Source organism: Cygnus atratus, chromosome 15, assembly GCF_013377495.2.
Source record: "Cygnus atratus isolate AKBS03 ecotype Queensland, Australia chromosome 15, CAtr_DNAZoo_HiC_assembly, whole genome shotgun sequence".
In the NCBI taxonomy this organism is placed as follows: domain Eukaryota; kingdom Metazoa; phylum Chordata; class Aves; order Anseriformes; family Anatidae; genus Cygnus; species Cygnus atratus.
This window is the reverse complement of record NC_066376.1, coordinates 12165449-12189123: the sequence shown is the minus strand read 5'-3', so window position 1 is coordinate 12189123 and position 23675 is coordinate 12165449. Positions and strand designations below refer to the sequence as shown.

Below are 23675 nucleotides of genomic sequence, written 5' to 3'. Positions count from 1 at the left end.
CCGGGGGGCTCCGGGGGGGGGCTCCGCCATGGGAGGAGGTCGCAGAGAGGAGGCAAGGGGGCGGCTGGAGAGCAGCGAGGACGGAGGCAGATGCCGATGCCATGGTCTGCGGCGGGCGGTGAGGAGGTGAAGAGCTTTGCAGGACGACCCCAGGACAGGTGTCTCGGGGTGGCGGCGAGGGCCCCCGCTTAGGCAAGGAGCGGATGCCCTGGAGAGCCCGGCATCCATCCTGCTCCCAGCAGGAGCCTGCGTCCTGCTTCAGCTGGGCCTCTCCTGCGGCCAGCATCATCTGGTGGTGCCAGCAGAGGTAGGTGATGGCGTGGGGTCAGGGAGTGGCAGGCTCAGCTCCTCGCGCCGCTCGCCCGCTCTGCACAAGCACGAGGGGCTGGCAGTGTCTGAGCAGCGCCCAGGGCCCTACCTCCACCCAGGGACCCTCACTGCGTGCAGCAGAGCGCCGGGTGGTCGAGCTTCCAGAGCTGCCACTTCTTCTTCATCTCGGACTTCACCTGGCAGGGGCGGCAGGCTTAGGGTTCGGCTTTTTGTGTCCTCCCCAGACCAAGCGATGCGAGAGGCAGATTCGCAAAGCCTGCGGCTGGCACGACCCAAGCCCAGCTCCCAGCACCCACCCCAATAAAGCCAAGGTTAAAGCAAGGTTAAGGGGTTTTACTGGCTTCTGTGGGGCAGCAGCCAGCGCCACAGCATTAAACTGGTGCTCTGGGGCCAGTAGGGCTGGCTGGTGGCAGAGGCAGGGCTTGGGAGGGCAGGGTACGTACCTCCTTGTTGGCAAAGCAATACAGCACAGCCACCAGGAAGCCCTGTGGAGAGAGCACGGACCTGAGTCCCACGTCAGGGTGTGGGACTGGCTCTGTCTCACCTCCCTTGTGCTTTTCGGGCCACCCCAGAGCATCCCCAACACACGTGTGCATCAACTCCTCAGCCACCATCACGCACTCGACAGGGCTTGGGCAGGAGGCTGGCGTCCCCGTCCCCCAGCTCGTGCAGGGGCTGGGGCAGCACAGGGGCAGCCAGCTGGAGGAGGGGGCCCTAATTCTCACCCCGTGGTGCGAGGACGCGCCGTGCTCTCGCCTCACCTGAAAGGAGTTGAGGAAGAGGGTGAAGAACACCTTGACGTAGCGCAGGATGCCCGTAGTTTGCTCATCGGTGGCAAAGATGAAGACAACTTCGTGGATCCCAAAGAGGGGGATGAGCGTCAGCGTGGCTTTGGCCAGCCTGAAAAGAGCACAAGGGGGGCAGGGCCCTTTTGTGAGCAGGGACGAGCTCTCATTTAACCTGAGTGGTCATTTAATGAGGCACGGGATGGGGGAGCTGGCAAGGGCAGCCCCGCTCACCGCAGCTTGTAGTCGGCGTAGCCCTTCTGGTTGGCGCGCAGCTTTGCCAGGATCACCTTGAGGATCCGCATGAAGATCAGCAGGTTGATCTGGGGGGGTGACAGTGGGGGGGAAGGGGGGCACCCATGGACCAGTCCTGCCCTGGGGCCAGCCCTCCCTCCCACCGTCCCCAAACCCGAGCCGGGAGCCGGCTCCAGCCCCTGGGAACGGCTCTGGGGGTCGTTGGGGCCCCCCTACCAGGGAGGCGAGCAGGATGGGGATGCGGATGATCCACCAGTAAGCCATGTTCTCGTTCAGCGCCCAGCACCTGCCCGGGAAGACACAGAGAGCAGCCCGGTCATGACCTGCTGGGGGTGCAGGATGAGGCCATGCCCAGCCCTCTACACAGCCACTCACTCCGCGTTCTCCTTCAGGTACTTGGCAGCCATCCAGGGCACCACGAACACCACGGGAGTCCCTGCAAGTCACACAGCAAACCCTGTAAAACCAAGCACCCGCCTGAGCTGAGAAACCGCCCCCAGGCTGGGGACGTCGCGGGGTGGCAGCTTCGCCCAGGGCCCGTCCCCCCCGTCGCCGGGCGCCCGGGTGGCCCCTACCCCAGCCCAGGTACAGGTAGAGCCTGTAGTAATTCTTCTCGGAGAAGACAGCACCGATCAGCAGTTTGTAGAGGTAGACGGCTTCCACCAGGAACCAGTAGTGGTTGGCCAGAATGCAGTACTGCATCAGCACCTGTGCCGCACGGCAGCCCAGCGCCGCCTGCCAGAGGACACCCACCATGGGGCTGAGAGTTTGCCCACAGGGTGCACAAGTGCACCAAGAGCTCGCCCACAGGGTGCACGGGTGCTCCAAGAGCTTTCCCACAGGGTGCATGGGCACCCCGTGAGCCCAACCACCAGGCGCATGTGGACCCTGCGAGCTCACCCACTGGGTACACGAGCACCCTACGAGCTCACCCACTGGCCACACGGGTTGCGTGGGTACCGGCACCCAGCCGCACGCCCTCCCCAGGGTCAGCATCCCCCCGGGCTCAGTGTCACCCCCCCCGGCCGCGCTTGCCTCGTGGCTCAGCAGGGCCTGCCAGTCGGCCACCTGCACCACCTCCATGCCCCAGCGCCTCTCCAGCAGCGCATCCTTCACCATCACCGAGGTTGCCCGTAGCCCGAAGGAGGCGAAGAGGTTGGCGTGGATATAGTTTCTGGTGCAGTGGAGCTTCCTGGTGAGAGCAAGGGGGTCAGGGGACACCCCTTGGCCGTGGCTGGCAGCCACAGACAAGGGGCCATGTGCGGCAGGGGTCATGGCCCTGCTGGGGCTGACCCCCGGTGCATGGCAGGACTGCAGCCCCCAGCCTGTCTTACCTGAAGACAGTGAGCACAAGCAGGGCAGAGACAAGGGTCAGCAGTGACAGCGAGTAACCCACGGTGTAGAGCACTTTGAAGCTCACCATCAGCCTGCGGGCACCCTCCTGCACACAAGCACCACTCCACTGAGCCCGGCTGAGCAGCACCCACCGCGCACCCTGGGGTGCCCCCGCCCCCGCCAGGGCTCCCACCTCCTCCATGGTGGACTCCATCTCCTCCTCGCACTGCGAGTAGTCCCGCCAGGGCTGGCTGCCGTTCACCGTCACCCACTGCCCATCCACACCGCACTTGCGGCTCACCAGCCCGTGTTTCACTGCGGGCACAAAGCAGCAGAGGCTTCCTTCGGGCTGCCGGGGGCCCCAAACCCCGACCCCATGATGGAACCATGGCTCTCTGCAGGGGCACTGGGGCATGCAGCCATGGCTCACACCCACAGGGCTGCCTCTGCTCTGCCCTCCCCATGCCACGTGTGTCCCAAGGCTGTGGGACCCCGCTCACCCCCAAGCCCCCAGACCTGCTGTGGGCCAGCACCAGATCCCGCTTCCCCACGGGGTCCGGGATGGCCGAGGCTCATCGTCACCTTTCTCAAACCAGGGCAGGTAGAAGGGGCAGGAGACATTGACCGCGGTGCCGGGGCTCCCGTCAGGCCAGCAGGCGTACATGTCAAATGTGCGGTTGCAGAAGAGCCCTTCCGTCGGCAGCACCACGCCGGGGAGAAGACGATGGTCGGACACAGGCAGCACGGCCAAGCCTGGTCCCGCTGTCCCCACACCTCAGCCCCCCGGTACCCCAGCCCTTGGGTGCCCCCCATGGAGACACCCGGTCCTGGCTCAGGAGCCCTCTGCGGGTGACTGGTGTCACCAGGAGGCTAAGTCCCAGCCCTGGATGCCACCCAGCCCCGCGTCCCGTGCACAGCCGGCTACCTGCTGGGTACGGCTCGCTTGCCATCCTCCTCAGGCACTCGTCTCGGTACCGCATCCACTCCTCAAAGGTCCTCTCCAGCACCTTGGCCCCGCCGTGCTGCAAGCCCAGAGCCCGGTTTGGAGCTGCCAGCCCCGCACGCTGGGGGCACGGAGCCCGCAGGGGCCTGAAGCAACCCCTCGGCACGCACCGGCCCCGCAGCCCCGGCTTGCACCTTACCGGCACGGAGGAGAAGAGGCACATCCAGGCGAGGTGGACGAGGCTCCGCCGGTACGCGGGTGCCATCACGTCCCTCATGGCTGTCCCCGCCGGCCCGCGGCACCCCGGTCCTGGGCGAGAGGCGGCTGCTGAGGGCGGCACGGCCGAGGGCTGCGCTCCCCGGGGCAGAACCGGGCTGCGAGCGCACCAGTGGCTGGGGTGAGAACAAAAGCCACTTGGGGTAACCAAGTGCCAGCCTGGTGCCACCGGGCTGGGAGCTGGCGGGGGGTGAAGGGACGGCCCGGGGGGTGCCGGCATCCCAGCGAGGGTGGCACCGGGCTGCCACAGCCCTGGGAAAGGGTCAGGGCTGGAGCCCCCCCCGGGGCTCCCCCTTGCAAAAGGGCGCTCCCCGCGTTCCCCGGCCCAGCCTCGCCCGGGGGCTCCCGGAGCTCCGCACGGCCCCCGGGCCCCCCGCCCCGCTCCCCCAGGGCCGTGCCCACGGAGGGGGGGGGGGGGTCCCCCGCCGCGCAGCCCCTCACCGCCCCCCCAGCCCCTCGCCGCCCCCACCCCGTGCCGACCCCAGCCCCGTACCGGCTCCGCGACGTGAGCGCGGCGGCGAACGAGCGGCGTCTGCGGCGCGGGCACCTCCCGCCAGCGCCGTGCCCCGACGGGGGGGGCGGAGGCGGCACCGCCTCCCGGGGCTCTGGGCCGCCCCGCGGAGCTCCCGGCCCGGCCCGGCCCCCCCCGGGCCACCGGGGGCCGGGGGCGTGCGGCGGCCCTGCGCGGGGGCCCCCTTTGGGGCGCTGTCGGGGGGGGCCCTGAGCCCCACACAGGGGCGTGTAGGGGGAGTGCGGACCCCGCTGGTGCCCCCCAGAGCCCCCCCGTGCAGCCCAGGGGAGGTTATGGGGTGCCCTGCGCTCGAGGGGGGGTTTGGAAGCGCGGCGGGGCGGCCGGGCTGCGCCCCGAAACGCAGCTGGCTGACCCCGCCAGAAAACCTCGCATTTATTTCACAAAATCGAGATGTTCGCCCCTAAAACCGGCCCGGTGGGCTCATGGCAGAGAAGGCGGCCGGGAGCAGCGGGGAGCTGCGCCTGTCGCTGCAGCAAAGGGAGCGGGGTCTGGTTTTGTGGAACGGGCAACCCGCTGGTGGGGCTGGCAGAGGCGATGCGCTATGGTGCGGGACCCTCATCCCTCCCCGTCTGTTTCGGGGGGAGCCGTGCCCTCGGGATGCCTTTCCCAGCACGAGGTGGCACCGGGCCTTTCCTCGGGCTTCCCTGCCCCGTGCTTTTTGCTTCTTGCTGATTGCTTCGGTGAGCCCGGGCAGTGCGCTGATGGAAACCTGGAACTAAGGCACGAGATGTAAAGAGCGGAGCCGGGGCAGGGTCTGGCACCTGATGCTGGAGGGCCCTGGGCCTGGGGTCCCAGCCGTGCTGGTTCATGCTGGGAGGGAGGCACTGGGGCTGCTTAATGCTCCAGAACCATTATCCCTTACTGAGCAGCCCCGGTGCCATGTGCTAACCCTTTATTTCTAGGTAGACCCCGTGCTGATGGGCAGGTGGGTCCTGCACACCAGTGTCTCGGGAAAAGCAGCCTGGCGGGCACCAGGGGCCCGGTCCCGGTGGCAGTGATGCAGACACACACACACAGAGCTTGTGGGGCAGAGCTTGGCGTGAGGCGGGGAAGCAGCGCTGGGAGGCAGCCAACGTCTCACCCGGGAGCGAGGGCACCCAGGGCAGGGCAGAGCAGCGCTGCTGAGGCGGAGGTGAGGGGATCGCGGGGTGACCCTGGCTGGGGACGTCGGGGGTAAGGCTGGCAATGGCAGTTGGGCTGTGACCGAAATCTCCAAAGCCTCCAGACAGCAGAGGATCCAAAGGAAGAGGGTTTCCAGTGGGGTTTCTCTGCTTGAGCATCACCGAGCACGTGGAACGGGGCACAGCACCATGCCCTGCTGCCCACCAAGCCACCGGGGAAAGCTGTGAACCCCCAAGTGGGTGAGCATGTGCACCCGCAGGCAGCTTCAGCCCAGAGATGCTCTTCCCCCCAGAACAGCCTTGCTGGAGGACGAAGGAGTGACTCGGAGCACAGCCAGCACAGCTCCCTACCCCTGGTGGTGGCTGAGGCGCAGAGGAGGTACGTGGCCTTGGAGATGTCACCGCAGCCTCGCTGCTGAAGCCCTTTCCCTGGGGGTTCTGCCGTTCTCCCCCTTGGCGGACAGTTAACTTTGCCTCAGGGTGACAAATGCTGCCTGCACAAGCATGTAATGCCCAAACAGCCACCGGGAAGTGGCCTTGCCAGACGCCCGGGGCGCAGCAGAGCACCAGGGCACACATCTGCGGTTGGAGCGGGACATGCCCGCCGCTCCTTGCACAGGAACCTGAGGGCTGCACCCACCCGTACCCCCCGCTCCAGCCTCTCCCTAGGACATCTGCAGCAGAGCAGAGCATCTGGGCATGGGTTCCCTTCCAAACCAGAGCAGGAAGCCCCAACATCCCCCCACGGTGACCCAGCTGGGGCATGGAGCCGACCCCTGCCGCAGCGGGGCGCGGGCTGCAGCCTGGCCGGGAGCCTCCCACAGACAGCAGCACCTGGGTTTGCTGCTCCGCTGCGGTACCTCCATAATGGGCGGCAGCGGAGCGTGACCCTCAGGAGCACGGCGCCTCGCTCAGCACCCCACGGTCTTCCCGTCCCGCCCTGCTCTGCTCCTCACCCTCGCTGCTGCAGGTGAAGAACCGCTCCTCCTCCTCCTCTTCTTCCTCCTCCTCTGCTGCCCATTAGCCCTGGTCATGGGATGATGTTGCCACACGGCAGCTTTAATGCCCAAGGGGAAAATGGGGGCTCTGGGGGCAAAGCATCAGCATGCTGGTGTGGTCCCCCTGCTGCCAACGCACGTGGGTGCTCAGCGGTGTAGGGCTTTGCTCTTGTGAGAAGCACCCTGGCTGCGGGAGGGCTCCTCACCGGGGTGAACCAATTCAGGTCACCCTCCCAGGGCCCCCGCTCTCCTGGGGTCACATCCTGCCCGCAGGGCAAGCTCAGCACTCCGGCCAGGATGCTGATGTGCCTTTGGACTTCCCATCAACAGTACCATAGGAAATTAATACACCCTGATCTTGGGTTGACATAAGCAGTTTGTTAGCGTGCATGCACAGATGCGCTCAGGGAGACGTCTGAACAGGAAGAAAGGTGTTTTTTCCTCAAGGTTTGGTAAATGAAATCCTTTGGCAATGATGGCCATTCGCGGGGACCGTGTCTGCCCCCCACACAACCTGAGCCCCTCTCCACCGCCGCAGTGGACCCAATGGGGCCAGTGCCTTGAACGGGGATGTGAGGAACGCGCTGTTCCTCTCCATATTGATGCATCTCGGGCAGAGTCTCCATAGCGACTGCAGCGCCTGCAGCTCGGCGGGGCCGGATCCTGACCCACCGGGCGCCGCAGAGCCCGGATGCCGTGAGTGTGGCCGGGCTGGAGGTGGCAGCTCTGCTGTCCCCTGCCCCTTGCCGCTGCCTGGCCTTTTTGGGTCTGCGCAGGCACTTCCCATGTCTGCCCCACCTGTCCTGCGGCCGGGCCGTGCTCACCACATCCTCCTCTCGGTTGTGGCCCTGGCAGCCCCGCACGTGGTGCGTGGGGCAGGTCCCAGCACCTGCGGCCACTGCTCCAGCAGCTCTGCGAGAGATACAGATGCCTGAACCCCCTTCCCACCTCCTCCCCCACTGGGGAGACCCCATGGGACCACCACGGCCCTGCTCCCCAGCACCTCTTGAAAGCAGGCTGCACTTCATGTAGCCACTGCAGGCAGGGAAAGTCATACGTGTGTCTTACTGCCGACTTTGCTAATCACAATGTGTGGCTTCTCGCAGAAATGCTAATCAACACACCCTGACTTGCAATTATTCAGTGAACTTCTCAGAAAAGGCTGCCGGAGCAGTACCGGGTAGGGAAATTCATCAGGCAGTGAGCGCGGCGCGGGCGGGAGCTGGGCAGGACGATGCTCGGCGCCGCGCTTCCATCCTGCCCTGCTCAGGCGCACCAAAGGCTTTTGTATAGCTAAAAAGCAAAGTATGTTTAATATCAGCAGATGGTGCTATTAAAGATAGCTGCAAAAGCGCAGCCTGACAACACGCGGAGGCAGACCCGTGCAAGCAGTGAGCCGCTTGCCCCAGACTTTGCTCTTTTCAGAAGCCGTTGTGTGCGTATGGGAAAAATTTGTTTCATGCTTGAATCTCTCTGATTCAGCAAGGGATGGATCCTGAAAACAAGACACCAGAGCCAACAGCAACCCAGTGCCAGGCTAAGTGCTGCAGCTGCCCCTAAGCAGTGTGCTCTCCATGCATTGCCTTCAAACTCAATGTCTCAACCCTAAAAATGACCCCGAGCTTTGCCCAGCCACAAAATGCTTCCTCTTCCTGCAGGGCTGTGGCTTGGGGTGGCTCTTGCACAAAGTGACATCTTAATTATCCTCTGGGGAGCACCAGGTCACCACAGCCAACAAGGACATGGCCACGGACTTCACAGGCCAGCCCGTTGCCCTCACCTCCATCCCCTGGGGCAGCGGTGGCCGGGGACGCCGGCACAGTCACCGCTCTGCAGCAAAGGTCACTTCCAAGCTGGTGCTTGAGCACCGCATTGCCACATGCTCGTGATAAATGACTGTTCCCAGCTCATAAAGCCATTATCGAATTTGGCACTCTCTCAGAGAAGCCCTCAGCAGACGCCTTCCTACCGGAGCACCCTGGGCGCGCGGCTTGCTGGGCCTGCCCTCAGAGCTGACCGAGCCCCTCGCGCTTCCGTTGTGCTTCTCGCCTTATTCAAGCAGGAAGGCTGAACGATAAGATCAAGAACTTCTCTGGAAATCATCTATATTCACATCCTGCCCTGGAGCTGGACTCTTTGTACCCGTCCTCTGCTGAAGGGCACAGCTTGCCCTCCTCCATATGTAACGGCTTGGCAGGCGGCGCGGCAGCCGTATTGCAGGGCAGGGTCGCTATACCCCTGGCATCCATAATTCAAGGAGCGGATAAGAGGCTGCAGCTTTTATTTCACTCCTGCCCATTAGGAGGCTGGCTGCAACTTCTTCTATTACCACCTATTTTAACAGAATCGCATCCAACAGCTCACTGCCCTGTCCTCTCTCCCAGGACAGAGAAGCCAAATCCAGAAGTTTTCTCCCGATGGAATAATTTTAAATCACATGCTGAGATCGGTTCCGGGTCTCTCCATAGCCCTGTGTTTGCATTTCACCATCTTTCTTTTTCTCACTCCCTTTGACACCGCCTGGGTGCAGTCATCGGTGACTCGGCGCCGTGCCCCAGCTGTGCCATGGCAGCGCCTGCGGTGGGACCTGCCCATCCCCGGGGCGGCCACAAAGCGGTGGCGCTGGTGGCACCCGGCGCTCCCGGAGAAGTGTGTGATTCAACGCGCTCTGCGAATGCTGTGTCTGCATCTGCACGTTGTTCTCCCAAACCTCTTAGCACTCGATTTGTTGTTATACACTCAAGTCATGTTATTTTATCTTTCCCCTCAAGCTGGGATGAAAATTGACAGTGTTTGGCCTTTCCCACCAGAGAGAAATACCGACCTGGGCAGCCACCAACCTGGGCAAGGAGTCCCTGACCTCTCCCCAACGCTTGTCCCAAGCCACCACCCCGCCAGCCCCGGCAGCATCTTTGCTGCAGCTGAGCCAGCGCCGCGGGATGCATTTTGCAGCTCGGTCTCTGCTGCACCCGCCATGGACAGGAGCACGTGAACGAAGTCACGCTCCTTGCAGCAGTGGCTCTGGACAGCCTGTCCCCTGAGGTCACCCAGCTGGAGGGCTGAGGCTCAGTGCATCACAAGAAACCCGCAGGGATGTTGCTTTTATTAGTGATGGGAAGATAATGGGGTATCTACTCAGCACAGGACATGGCTGTGTCTGTCCTTGCTGTCCCAGGAAAATGGGTCTCACTTCAAAATGCCACCACGAGGCCTCAGCTGCAGACATTCAGCCTGCAGCATTGAAGGTACCTGCCCCCAGCTCCAGGTGGAACCACAGCTGGTTGCTGTTGAGCTCAGCCTGTGTACGGCTCTGGGCTGAGCCCAGGTGCCAGCCCTTAACAGGCATCGTCCTCAGAGCGCCCCACTGACTGTTTAGGTGCATCCGAGGCTGAAGGAACTGCTTTGCCAGATCTGGGCAGGAGATAAGAGGTGGTAATTTGCTCCCTAAAAGTCATCTGAAGATGCTGAGCAGCCTGAAAGAGTTCCTTTGCTCCTCGCTGAAATGCACGCTGGCTGCTGCTCGACAAATGGCAGCTGGGTCCTGCTGCAGGGCACATCGCTGGCGCTAATGTGGGAGCAAAGGTGGGTGTGCTGCTGCTTTGGGTTCCTTTGTGTCTCTCTCCGGTAGATCTGAGGGCTTAAGAAAAACAACAGAATAGTGCCCCTCCACCCGGGGTATCAGACATAGCTTACAGCCGGAGGAAGCAGCAGGCAGCTGGAGGCAGGGTCCTGCAAGCCCCGCTCTGGTTGAGCTGCATCTGCTCCAGCCTCCCGGTGTGGGAATTGCCTGAAGCTGCTGTTTGGCTCAGGATTGCTGTCAAAATCCTCCCCTTTTCCTCCCTTTGGGGAAATTGAAGCAAGAACGAGACTTCCTGATTTCTTCCCTTTGTAGCTGTTCTTTGCGTGTGTTACCGTGCCAAGCTCCTAGTTTGGGCTGGGCTGGGACTGGGCTTTGCTGTGCTGCTGGTGTGGGGCTCTGCTGTGTGCCAGGGATGGCTCCGTCTGAACCTCAGCCTCCAGTGCCCTGATGCCCTTTGTGGCTTGGCACAACCGGCAGGTGCTGCTGCTCTGGGATCTTTCCCCTGGCATTGCTGGCATTAGAGTTTGCAGCACGCACGAGGAGGGTCCTGCAGGCGGTGCCAGGTGTCAGCAGCCCTGGAGCCTCCTGCGACTCCACGTGCTTTGGGTGAGGTTTTGAGGGGTTTTCACTTCTCTTAGTGAATGAAAGCTGGAGATGGGCCCTGGGCTCACTGGCACCATCGTACATTTTCTGGAGCTCCCCCAAAGGGAGGTTTCTGGGTACACGTGTCCTCTCTGCTCAAGGAGGTGCAGACATGCCCACCATGAGCTTCTCCTGATGTCACTGCAGATCTTCCAACAGCTTAACTGCAGAGGAAACAATGTCACCTGCCCAGGAAACCTGAGATCTTCACTATCTCGCTAATAACTCCCCAAATCCCTCAATATCTCCAGTGCAACAGCTTTTGCTTCAACTGCAGAAAGGTTACAAGGGCTCCCCCCATCCGCTGTGCGCTTTGGACAGCGGCAGGTGAGGACTGCGGTGCAGCCAGCTGCTGGAATGATGTTGCGTTGATACAAGAGCAACCGCTTCCTCCATGGGCAATTTCACAGCTGAGTGGATTTTTGCGATAGGAAAAGGCACTAAGGACAGACAGGATGCATCTGGGCTGCTTCCAGATGAGGCATGGCCCTGCTATTGCTCATCTCTTCCTTACAATCGTTCTCGCACATGGGCTGGGTCTGCCCAGTGTCCCATCCGCAGAGATCAGGAGCCAAAATATTGACTGTACAGAAGAGACACAAAACTTTTCACAAGTGAACCATGATTTTGGATCCCTTTGCCTATTAGTAATGATGATCTGGACTTTCGGCCCCACGTAGTCTATAAATCAAGCTGTGCCAAGCCATCTGAATTCAGACACCCCAAGATTAGGGGGATTTGGGGGAGATAAGTGCTTACAGCTGGCTTCAGGCAGGCCACGTGGCACTCAGCTTTGAAGGGAGCTGCTACAGAGTGGAAATATCGTCTTGTTTTTCACTGCATATAGATGAGAACCCAGTCCCTCCTCTCCTGACCTGTCAGACAAAGTCTGAGATAGATCTGGAAATCTATTTGCTTGGGGATGTTTTTTCATCCTAAGTAGCTTCTCTTGCTTATCTGCTGAGTGATCAAACAGTGGCAGTTGATTTATTACCCCTTCTGCATGATACATGGGCTGCTGCTCATCCTGGGCACCGCACTCTGCTCTCCAGGCTCCCTTAATGCCAGCACATTAGCAGGAGGGAGCAGCTGTGCAATGTAATTACAGGGAACGTGACATTCCTGGATGCTTCCCTTCCCCAGGCACAAAGCATTGCATCTCCGGGGTTCCTTGGCACAGCCCCGTGGCTCCCACCAGTGGTCTCCAGCCGTCCCCTGTCCTCCCCTACCTAGAAATAGCAGTCGCTGTCCTGTCCTTGCTTCTGGAGCGATGAGGAGATGGTAAACAAGTGAGAAGGGTGGGGGCTGCTCCTGAAACTCTCTTCCATGCTCAGCAGTGAGCAGAAACCCCACATTGCGTGGATGGGGCAGCGAAGGTGGCAGCACATGGCACAAAACAGCTTTCAGGTGACAGTGAATCTGCCCTGGCTGTGAGCTGGGGGATGCTCAGAAGCCAGGCACCAGAAGTGGGGTGCAGAAACCTGAATGTGAAGCATCTGTGTGACACTCGCATATACCAGCCAAATGAAAGCCTTTTTTTCCCACCCTGCCTTTTCTTTTCTCACCAGCTTCTCTCTGAGTGAATTCCTCTGGCAGATTCCCTTCCCAGCCCTTCAAGCCGTAAGGGGTCTGCCCATAGAGCTGACACTCTCCTGCAGCATTTATCTCACAGCTCAGGAAGCAACACAGCAGAAGCAGTATTTATTTTCTCAGCCATCAAGGCAACCACATTCTCATTTTGCGGTGCCTGAGAGGTGGCTTGGAGCAGGCTGATGCCTGCAGCGACTTCACACGGAGCTCTTCTGGGATGTACAAGAAGTGTGAGGCCTTTTTACTCCTTTTTCCCATCAGGGAGGGCACAGATGAGTGTTTGTTGCTTTGTGCTCGAGGAATCCCAAGAATCCTCGATCATCTCAAGACTTTCTACTTCTCATTTTAAAAAAACACTAGAGAAATCAGAATAAAAATTGCTGGCTTTCTCACATGGTCATATTTTCAACAGCAGAGTTTATCCCAGCCCTGCCAAGAGCTCTGGCCATGCCAGCCCTGGGATCAAGGACTGAATCTGCAGTGCAAGAAGAGCCACACAAGACAAGGAGACAACATCAGGGAAAAAAAAGTAGGTGAAGCCTGCAGCTCTTCTCCCTGCTTGGCAGGTCAGTGAGCAGCAAGGCTCTGGGAGGTGGCAGGGATCAGCTGCTGCTGGAGGGAGGCTGCGCTCAGGCTCTCAGAAGCTTGTTTTAGCTAGAAAAAGTTCTTCTTTCACTTTTAGATATGTGGGTTTCTAGGTGGGGTGTAGTTCTGAAACAGGGGCACAGAGGAGCGTGGGCACAGTGGCTCAGCCTGCCCCTGGGAAGGGCGCTGTGATGCAATGCCACCACCTGCCCTTGCGCTCCCCAGACCGCCCCGTGCTGCTCACCTGCCCGCCAAGCGCAGCTTATTTGGGATTTTAGAGCATCAGGAAAACTCCATTTCAATGAGCTGGTAGAGGCACTGTGGCCACTCCTTCTGCATGTGAGCTGGAAGAAGCCTCCGTGGCAGCCCCTGTCTGCCTCTGCACCCGTGAGCACGGGCAGATGCCGCCAGGGATGCGCGGCAAGCAGCCAGGTCAGCCCGGCTGCCAGCAGCAGTCCCCCGTGGGAACAGCACAGAAGAACAGTTCTCCACCAAGTGTTATGGAAAAAACACTTTAGGACGATCTGCCAGGTGTTACGATGTAGAGGTGTGAGAATTTGGCTAGAAACGTGCCATAGCAACTTTAATGTTGAGTGCTGCCAAAAGAACAACCTTAGGAAAGAACAGCAGAATGCTAAAAATGAAAAAATAAGTAAAAAAAAAAAAAAAAAGCCTTCATCTACAGGAAACTGGCAACAAGAGTTCAGATGGCTGAAAGAAGGAAAGATTACTAGAGCTGGTTATTTGTGTGCTGGGAATCTGGCAGATGGGGGTAGTGTTCGGATGCGACGGGACCGTGTGGAGCCTTGGATGGGAGCTGCCAGAGGGGAACTGGAAAGTGTCAGCTGATGGCCAGGAGAATCGGAGCACCAGGTCAGCAGGGCTGCTCTGGTTGCAAGGAGCATCTGGGGAACACCGAGAAATAGGCAAGCCACGAGACTCTTTCTCTGTTCTCAGGTGACAATGTGGTAGGCAGATGTGACCTTGTTTGGGCAGATGTGACCAAATAGTTCTCCCTTCCTAAGGGCTCTGAAAACAGCTCTTGTGAGCAAGCAGAGACTGGTAGGTGTCACGAGGTCTGGCTGCCCTTGTGAGGTTCAAGGTTCAAGGCAAGTCACCTAAAGCAGGCTGCTCAGGACCATGTCCAGACAGCTTTTCAGCATCTCCAGGGATGGAAACTCACAAACGTCTCCGGGCCTAGTCACCCTCATAGTAAAAAGAGTGTTTCCTGGCATTCAGAGGGAACCCCTGTGTTTCAGGCTGTGCTCATTGCCACTCGTCCTGTCACGGGGTACCACTGAAATGAGCCTCACTCCGTCTTCTTTACAGTCTCCTTTACATACAGTTTTTCATGAATAGTCAAGAAGTGCTAGATGTTCTTCAGCAGCTAGTTGGAAGTCATCCTACATAGCTAAATACAAGATACTATAATGATACTTTATCTGTTGACAGCTTCACAGAATGGCTGAGGTTAGAAGGGTCATCTGGTCGAACCTTGTGAGACTGCTTCTCCTTCCCCGCCTGCCACCTCTCAGATCGCAGAGCTTGTCTCCGGCCCTGCTGCAGAAACTGTGCTTCTTGCAGAGGCACGGCAGTTTGCACAGCAGCCTCTGGCACTAAGTCAGGAGCTGACACAGACATCAGGCTGTCTGATGGCATATTTGAATGATGTACTATTTAAAAGCACATTCTGCTAAACACTTGCAGCAGTTAAAAGGGACCGGATGGCATGCAGCCTGGATCAATGATGTTCGGCTGCTCAGGTCAGTGGTTTCTTGGTGAAACCACTGACTGATGGATGCTCATGAGCCAACGGATGACTCCACTCCAGTGGTATGGAGCCAGAGAAATGGCTAAAAGGTGTTGGCACAGCCCTGAAGTCAAAACAGAAGGACATAAGTGGGATGAGGTGATACAAACAGGGCCCGGGCTGTGGAAGGGGTTGCCCGGCCCCAGTTGTAGCACACATGGTACTTATCAGCCCTGAAGTGATTTGGGGAGCCCCAAAATTCACGTGTACATGTGAAACAAGCAGATAAGAAAATTTTTCCATGAGGATTTAAATAATAAGCTGTTACTGATGGTCTCTTCTGTTATCCCCAACTGCATCTCACAGCGTTGCCATTCATAGCAGGGGCTGCTAATTCCTTATCACCAGCGGTCTGGGCTGAGTGGTGCAGCCACCACCTTCCACCAGGCACTGGTCTGCTTGTGCCTGAGGGGCCATCAGTGCCCTGCGTGCTCACAAAACGCTTGGGCGGTGTTCATCACCCCCGCCTGGCTTCCTCCTACAACTTCACCAGGCCCCCAGCAGAGGTTGAGGCTTCCCACAGCCCTAATGGAATGAAATTGCATTTAGATGAAATTAGAGGCTTGGATGGAGACCAGTTGCTGCAGGTGTACAGTAAAGATATTATCAACTCAGAAATCTGCAATGTTGTCACATAGTTCACCCATTGCTGCAGGAAATCTGCACCAGAAGTTTAGGTTTTCCTTCCCTTCCAACAAAATGTCCAGCTTTTGTAGTGGTGAAGGGAAGAAAAAAAACCCAACGCAACATTAAAGTGTGAATTGGGCTGTGGAATGAGGAGTAGTTTACGTGGAGGCTAGTTCATGTCTGGGGGTATGATCACAAATGTATAGCACTTTTCTTTTGGGTCAGAGTTTCTGGGGATGGGAACATGGTAGGGAGAAAGGTTTGGCCCCATGCTGCAGGTTCCTGTCAGTTATATGGCTGCAGTTTGCTCCTGGCCCTTTTACTTCAAAGCTGCATTCACTCCAGTGACATTCATGCTGCCTAATGTTCATCTATGAATATGAAGTGAAGAGCCGAGTTAAACAATATGGTGACCTTTTATTTCATTTATTTTATTTTATTTTGCCCACCAGTCAATGTGGTACAGCAGGGGAATGATTCCTTCCTTCTCTGGTTTTCCCTGCACAAGTTATTGGACGGCTGATAAGCTCTTGAACTAATGAATTATTTAAGGTTTTCTATCTTACGGCTTTTTGGCATTAGGAACCCAACCTCTAACCATGTATCCTGTTTTATAATGTAACTACTTATTTTCAATTTTTATCTTTATAGGACTCATTGTTATTTCCTTGCTTTTGATTGCTCTTTCAATCGTGTAGATAGGCGGCTGCTCAACAGAGTTTGTGTGTGCATGTGTTACATATGCTTGAGCAGTTGGAACTGGTAAACTGAGGACTGTTCACAAAATGTACTGAGGCATCCATAGATCAGCCTGACATCTAGATTATTTTCAGCTCGTTCTGCCCCGCAATATTGATGGCCCTGTCAGTACGAGCTGTGGCCACTCTGCCCGGTGCTTCCACAGTCCCGTGGTCAGAGCTCCCGTTCCTTTAGGACATCTGAAACAACAAAGTGTTGGCGGAAAAACTGTCACGTTGTCCTTACTTGATTCATCAACATTAGAACTCCTGTTGGCTATGTCTGTAGGGGCAAACTCGGGAAACCGATAGCCTTTGAGTAGTTTGTTATGAAACCCCGCTGACAGGATCAGTCAGCGTCAGTCGTGGGCAGGAGCTGAGGGGTGGCAGGGAGCGAGGGGCTGGCCCCGGGGACATGGCTGTTCTTGGGTGTCGTGAGGATGGACAGCGAACATGGAAGTATTTGCTGGAGGTATTTGCTCATCGCAGCCGTCTGCGCTGCTGCGTGTGGCATAGGCTGCTCCTGGGGCTGCCGTGCGTTTCGGTGAGCGGGGCACGTCCTGCCAGCACCGTTGGTGTCACACCCCGACCACCCGCCGGCGATGTGTGACCATGTGGAGCAAAGCGTTCCTGCCCGTCCTCGAGCTCAGCCCCGCTCCAGCGTGCGGGCAGAGCTGCGTGCCCCCGTCCCGCCGACATCCCGGCCCCCTGCCCTCCCACAGGACCCGAGGCAGGATGCGGCCCTCCTCGGCGCTTCGCTTCCCGATGAAGTTCGGCCCGGCCGCTGCGCCGTAGGGCGGTTGCTGTAGCGACGAGCGGCGCGGCCTGGTGCGGCGGAGCTCCCGATGTCGTTCCGCGACCTGCGCAGTGAGCGCGGTCACGAGTCCCCCCGTGTCCCCCCGGCGGTCCCCCGTCGGGTCCCCGGGCTGGTGCAAAGGGCGCCCGGGCCGGGCTCGGAGCCGCGCCGTGCTCCGTTAGGGGCGCCGCGATGGCGGCCGGGCCCCGGCTCCTCACGGGGGGCTCGGGGTCGGTGCTCGCGGCAGCCCCCGGACGCGCGCTCTCGGCTGTTTTTCAGATTTCACCGAGATGATGAGGGCGCTGGGGTATCCCCGGCTCATCTCGATGGAGAACTTCCACGCCCCGAACTTCATGCTGGTTGCCGAAGTGCTGCTGTGGCTGGTGAAGAGGTGGGTGGGTGGTCGCTGCCGTGGGGCCGTGAGCCTCGGACCGACGGAGAAACTTAACGCGACCCGGCCGTTCTCTGACATCTCCCCTCCGCGTCACGCAGAACATGCAGTAATTACGTTTGTGGCTTTGGAGTGTAATTATAGAAGCTAACAATGTGTTTTGGTAACTGAAGTAGAGAATAATGCCCGAGTCCTGTCAGAGACGGCACCCTGAAGATGGGTGTACTTAAAGGTGCTTTTATCTTTCACGTATTCCACAAGCTGTACTGCTGGCCTTGCACCCCAACCAGGGCGATGTGCAGTCAGAACTGCTCGAGATCCAGTTAGTTTTTATCTTGTTACAGCTCTTACTGGTTCAGCTTGGGCTTGTCTAGCATCCGTGCTGCATTGTAAAACTGTGTGCATATAAACACAGTATTCACCTACCGCTATCCAGTTACGGTTTTGCACCCACCTAACCCATTGACAGACTTTGTTTAAATGTTTATGAAACTCGACCTGCTAATACATACTCTTCTTTCCCTCACATATGTGAAAAAATAAAACAAGCTACTCCCCACGTCGAATATTCCAATGGAAAATAGTGATCTGTTTGCCCGATAGCTGTTTCTTTGGCCTGGACTTGTAATTGATATAATAGCTGGGAAATTAAATTGAATGGAAGTTTCCTGAATGCTGTCGCAATTGTAATAAAATAGGGGAATACTTAAAAATGATTCAAAAGTACTTGAAATGAGTTACCCAAATATTCTTTAAACTACTGCTATTACACAGAGGGTCTAAGTTACTTGTTGTTTCCACCTCATGTTTAAGAGTGTAAATCAGTGTCCCCCCCCACAGCAACACAACAGGGTTGCTGAGAAAATAAAGAAAATAAAAATATCATTTTAAAAATAGTATTTCTAAAAATAGTAAAAATAATAAAATATCATTTTAATAAATAGTATGTCTCTAATTAAAAGCTTAAACTTCAATACTGTGAGATAACTGGGAGCTCTGTGCCTGTTAGGGAAGTGCTTTACTTTCAGACCAAACAGCAACTGAATGCCAGCATCCTTCTCTGTTATGAGTCAGATTTACACTTGACAGTGACAAGCAGCTTTTCCTCTCAAGAAGCCTTTTGATTACACTTTAAAGCAGAGAGGCTACTTTGCACATGCCTTGCTCTTAATTGCAAATGTGACTTGAAAGGGAAGATGCTTTTTTTTTTTTGCCTGTCTGAATGGTGAAAATCTCAAAGCCCGGGAATAACTCCAGGAATTTACTTTTTTTTCTTCCTTTGTTCCTGTAGGCTGGTGACTTCTGGAAGTTTCTGCACTTCACTAGTCCTTTTTAAAAAGCAGTTCACAATCTTTCCGTCTGCTTTTTCATGTTCATTTAATTCTAAAAGTAATATGTGTGAAAGGATGTCTGTGAGCACGTACTTTTTTTATGTATTTTGAGAGTGTGGAAACATGTATGGTAACGTTTTAAAAGATGACATGGCTCTTTTTGTTACTGCCATCAGTAGTAATCTAGCACAACATTTTAACATACCACCTAAAAGGCTGAGAAGATGAGCTCTGTCGTATGCCAGGTGTTTTAAATTGTGAAGCCACGTGTGATCGAGTTTAGTTTGATTTACAGAAGCAGCTTGTGATTTAAGTAGTAAGTTATTGCTGAGTATAAGTATTTCACAGATTTGATCAAGTCAGCTAAATTTTTCTCCTTTCCAAAACCCTGAGTGAAAAGATGTACTCTGGATCCCGAAGTAACAATTCCTGCTGGAGAAGTATCTCGAGTTTCGTAGCTTTTGCAGTTTGTACACAAACCCCTCAATGCATTCCAGGGCTTGGATCCCTGTATCTGCAATAGGAGCTAAAGAGTTATTTTTAGTTTTGTACGTGTGTTCTTTTTACTTTTTGATTTTGCCTCACGAATGAAAGAGTCTCCTCAATACTGCGTATTTATTTCAGAATTGATATGTGCTTCTTTCCACAGGTACGAGCCTCAGACTGACATTCCTCCTGATGTTGAGACAGAACAGGACCGCGTTTTCTTCGTTAAGGCTGTAGCTCAGTTTATGGTATGTCTGTTTATTTCACATTGAAATACGTGTTCTGGGTTAGCTTTAATGGTTTCCCTCTTAATCCCTTATGATTTCCGTCTGATGGGTGGCTGAGTATGTACTGTACTCTTGTGATGTATGTCAAATTGCAGGTCAGCTTTGTTTTCTCTCTGAAATAATAATTTAGGCTATATAATTTACTGGGGAATTCTGCTCAGGATCAAAAATACAAATTAAAAAATAGTAAGACAATGAAGAGGAAGGGAGAGAGAGGTTCATTTTAGAACTTACTACTAATAAAGCTTCAGCTATTGCAATGATGTAAGCATAACTGCTTACCTGATACTTTAAGTAGCTTCATTTGAGTCATGGTAGTGAAGTCAAGTAGAAGTATTCTTCCTTGGTTCATAGGTTCTTTGGGCCTTGAGTGTTCTTTTTGGCTTGTATTTGCACGGATCCAAAACAAGTGGTGACCTTGTCTGTGACTTGGGATCCTGATATAACAGCTGTTAAACTTGAGCAGCCCAGGGTATGCTGTTACTGAAATCATGTAGAGTTATATCTGTGACTTCACAGAATTGGAATCTAAACATCTAATGATAAAACAAAATTCATCTTTATCTCTTAATATTGGGGGGGTGGAAGTAAGAGTGAAAGATATAGCTGTAGATAAGACATTTGTGAAGCCCTTTAAATGGGTTTAGAAGAGATTCTGTCTTATGTACTGCTAACTTTGGATGCCTTTAGTTCATATGCTTGAGTAGTTATAACCTCTGATGTGCTCTATAGAATTGTACGCTGGTATTCTGTCGTATGAGCCTTCTCGCTGATTGGGCTGAGGCACATTTTTCTCAGAGCCAATCTTTTACCACCTTATTCTTAACCATACTTGAATTAGGTTATCAACTTCTGTAGTCTCATGCGATAAGAACACAGTCCTTCACATCATCCTTATTACTTTGATGTATGTGGCATGAGCCTTTGCTGTTATGACACACCTGTGCACAACTTTAATCAGGTGGAAGAAACTTAGTGGTTAAAACTTACAGATGGGTTTGGAAACAGTGGAATTCCTTATGCTAGAGCCAAAGATTAATTTCTTATAAAACTTCTCTGATTTTTTAAAATATATTAAAATGATATTCTAATCAGGATGACTTTTGTCTTCGGATTTGTGATGGTGTCCACCATAAGTTTCCTTGATTCTTAATTTTACGTTGTTCAGAATATGATTCGCATCTGTGCATACCAGAATGTACTTCTGAGCCCTGGAGCATCATAAGATGAAGTGAACAGATGTATTTTGTTGGGAGGGATTTCTTCCCTCCAAACCAAGCACGTCTTGAAATGAAAAGATGGAGTCATTAGTAATGTTGTTAATACATTTTCCTTTTACTACCTGATTTCACGGAAGATATCCCTAAAGATTTTGAAGAATTACTTGATTCAGAAAATGAAATGAATTGAAATTTCTTTAATCATCCTATGCTTAGTTAATATTACAAAATAATGTGGGGATTATTGTAGTTCTTCAGCATTTTCAGAATGAGAAAAGCTTGTAGACATTTCCTTAATAACTCAACGTCTGTGGAATCCACAGTTATCTTGTCTAGTAGCTGGGAGCTTTATGCGTCCGTAGCCAGAGGTGAGATGTGATAGAGACAGATTTATCTTAGGGAATATCGGGATGGATTAATCACCATGAAATATATCTAGAATATTCCTTTCCTTTACCAGACAAGGAGTATAAATGTGTTTTTACTCAAACAGTGCATTGCCCTGTGTTACTGGGTTTAGATACTGCCAAGACTGTGCTGTTGTACAGGAAAGAATGCGAAATGCTTGGGCCAGCTGGGATAAAGACTGGGTCTGCAACTGAATGGCTGGAGCGCACAGCTGGGACTTCTGGTGGTTCTTCCCTGAGCTGTTTTTGCTTTCCCATCACACAGTATTTGGCTAATTAACCGATTACAAGGACTGAAACCTGTGTCTGGCGTAGGCACGAATCCTGCTCTTGGTACTGCCTGGGCTGTGTGCTTTACAGCTGTGTCAGGGTTCCAAAAAAGCCAAATGTCAGCAGCAAGGATCGCTGCAGAAACCAACCAAGGATCTCAGGGCCCGAACTATTACTGTCTTTGGATGCTGTATTGGTAATTTGCAGAGAGCTTTTAGGAGCACAGGAGTGTGTTAGTAGTGAGCCATGGGGTAGAGGAAATAAATTGCAGGGCTTGTTGCTTTGCACAGCAAGGCCCTGTGTTTGTGGCATGTCCATAGCTCTGTGTCCTGGGACTGCCCTCACTGCTGGAATTAATGTTTGTTGTCAGGTTCGGGACCTAGTGGTTTTGTGGGGTTTGGAGGAGGGTTACGATGCATGTGACCTCATGTAATTAGGATATCCATTTCATCTGTCCTGTCTCATAGGAATGTAAATTCTTCCTGCTTGCGGTTATCTCTTATTGAATTACTGAATTGACAGATAGAAAGTTCTAACATAACAGGAAAGATGTAGACTGTTTGGAGAAGCAAGGACAAAGGTACTGAGCCCACCACCCTTTGGTTTAAATGGTATGGCATAGCATCCCCTCCTACACAGCACAGAGGAAAGTAAGATGGGACTGGAAAAATCCACCAGCCACTTCAATCCCCCAGGAAGGGGACTTGCAGCACAGTGGCAGTGACACGGTGCCGTGCTGCTCTGTGGGTCAGGCAGGAACCTTTCGCGTTCCCGCTTCTCTGAGTGTCTTTACTGAGGCTCTGCCTTGGGTTCGCAATTTGGCTCCATGATAATAATGAAGCAGGTTTTAAAGTAGAGCAAATTTTCTGGCTGTTGATTCCATTCTTGCAGTAAATTTTTATTTCTTTCCTATTGCATTGTAATAATTGGATTTTCAGGATAGATGGAAGTGATTCTTGATGATACTTTAAAACTATTTGGAGTTGTTAGAAAATAGGTGACTGAATCTCGAGCTTTCCAAACATGAAGTTTGCTTGCTTGAATAGGCAGTGCAATTATGTCAATCTGAAAAATATATGTAGTTTTATGTGTTTTTCCTCTTTTTTTTTCTAAGTAGCCTTTGAGTGCAAAACATTTTTTTCCTTTTACTAGACATTGATTTTTCTTTCTTGAGGTTGAATGGAACTGAAATTGGAATTCCTGTCTCTAACCATGTCCTTCATGATGTGGTGTATTAGTCTTCTTTGTGTAGTGGATGTTTAACAGATTCTGTCAATTTAATGGCATACTTCTCTTAAAATTTAATACCTACTGTTTCTACGGTTTAGTTTTTTAGATTCCTTGTACCCAAAGAGATGGAAGAACACATCTGGCTTTCTGCTTTGTGTGTTGGTTCATTTGAGGTCACATTGGCCAAAATTTTCAAAAGCGGTTCGGGGTTTTTGTACCGTAAGCCTCATACTGCCCCTGATCAGGGTGTGCAACATCAGTAACCTGTTCTGGAAAGTGTGACTTCACTTTTAGCTGTGTTCCTGCATGCAGGAAGTGGGTGTAGAGTCACTGTGCTGCGTTGTGACTTTGTGAAGAAAGAGGCAAGATGCAAGCACCACCGAGAAATCTGGTTGTAAAGTCATGAAGCTTGGCCGGAATCAGATGACAAAACGTTGATCAACAGCTGTTTGCTTTGTTTTCTTTGCTCCCTGAAAAGTTGGAGCTAGGTCCGTGGGTTGAGATGCAGTCCTTTCTCCCTTTCGTTTCACATGAAACTTTCCTGCGTTGAAGTATTTGGAGAAGCCCAGTGCAGAGTGGGCAAAGCTAGCACCAACCGTTCTGGTGTTCGAGTCGTGTATCCCAAGGCTGAAGGTATTGCACTGCTAGGCATCCGTAAGAGGATGTTAAGTTAAAACTTAGCTGTATTTGTATTTGTAGAACTAGAGGGCAAACAGTTTTCCTTTGCTTGTCTGTTTAGTCAGGCCATCAGCAAGAGTGCCTCAAAACTTAACCTAGAGTTTGGCGTTAGCTCCTTGTGGCTGTTTGTTTGTAACATAATCTTGTTAGGAATTTCAAGAACTCCGTTTGTGTCCTTTCTGCAACAGATGTGCAGCATCTATGATGCTCACTTTTTCCCTTTGGTGTTTTGAATTAAAAAATGATAACGTTATAGTTTTTGATGTTTTTTTTCCTTACTGGTCCGTCCGTACTTTTCAGAGATGGAAGACAAGGGAATAAAGTTGGTAATATTGTAGCAGGGAATAATTTGAGAGAAACAATAAAATATTCTGAAGGTACTGCTGAAAGAGAAGACAGTTAAGTTAGGATAATTGATCTTATTCTTGTAACT

The 23675-nt window shown here is 54.0% G+C and overlaps 2 protein-coding genes across 3 annotated transcripts in view; one reads left to right on the top strand and one right to left on the bottom strand.

Annotated features, from left to right (window-relative positions):
* Positions 1 to 434: 434 nt before the first annotated feature.
* LOC118249253 (glucagon receptor-like) lies at positions 435 to 9921 on the bottom strand. Its single transcript, XM_035548997.2, has 14 exons — positions 9825 to 9921; positions 3848 to 3957; positions 3631 to 3727; positions 3288 to 3395; positions 2899 to 3020; positions 2705 to 2811; positions 2406 to 2562; positions 1946 to 2105; positions 1746 to 1806; positions 1587 to 1656; positions 1350 to 1438; positions 1092 to 1230; positions 774 to 815; positions 435 to 506 (listed from the first exon to the last, which is right to left on the bottom strand). Exons 1-14 carry the CDS (start codon positions 9919 to 9921, stop codon positions 435 to 437), a joined length of 1431 nt encoding a protein of 476 aa, XP_035404890.2.
* Positions 9922 to 16902: 6981 nt separating this feature from the next.
* The window catches only part of CLUAP1 (clusterin associated protein 1), a 74718-nt gene continuing 67945 nt past the window's right edge, over positions 16903 to 23675 (top strand). Inside the window, exons 1-3 of one of the 2 annotated variants that reach the window (XM_035549101.2) lie at positions 16903 to 16974; positions 17222 to 17333; positions 19314 to 19398. In XM_035549101.2, coding sequence (XP_035404994.1) covers positions 17233 to 17333; positions 19314 to 19398 — 186 coding nt within the window. In that variant the 5' untranslated portion in view covers positions 16903 to 16974; positions 17222 to 17232. Of the gene's footprint in view, positions 17014 to 17221; positions 17334 to 19313; positions 19399 to 23675 lie in introns of both variants that reach the window. The other variant, XM_035549099.2, reaches the window with a different exon arrangement.

Coding starts and splice junctions, on each gene's coding strand:
- LOC118249253 (XM_035548997.2), bottom strand. CDS start 9,921: ATGCCTGTTAAGGGCTGGCACCTGGGCTCAGCCCAGAGCCGTACACAG. Junction 1,657..1,745: donor TACCTGAAGGAGAACGCGGA/GTGAGTGGCTGT, acceptor CTTCCCGGGCAG/GTGCTGGGCGCTGAACGAGA. Junction 1,231..1,349: donor TACGCCGACTACAAGCTGCG/GTGAGCGGGGCT, acceptor TGCTCTTTTCAG/GCTGGCCAAAGCCACGCTGA.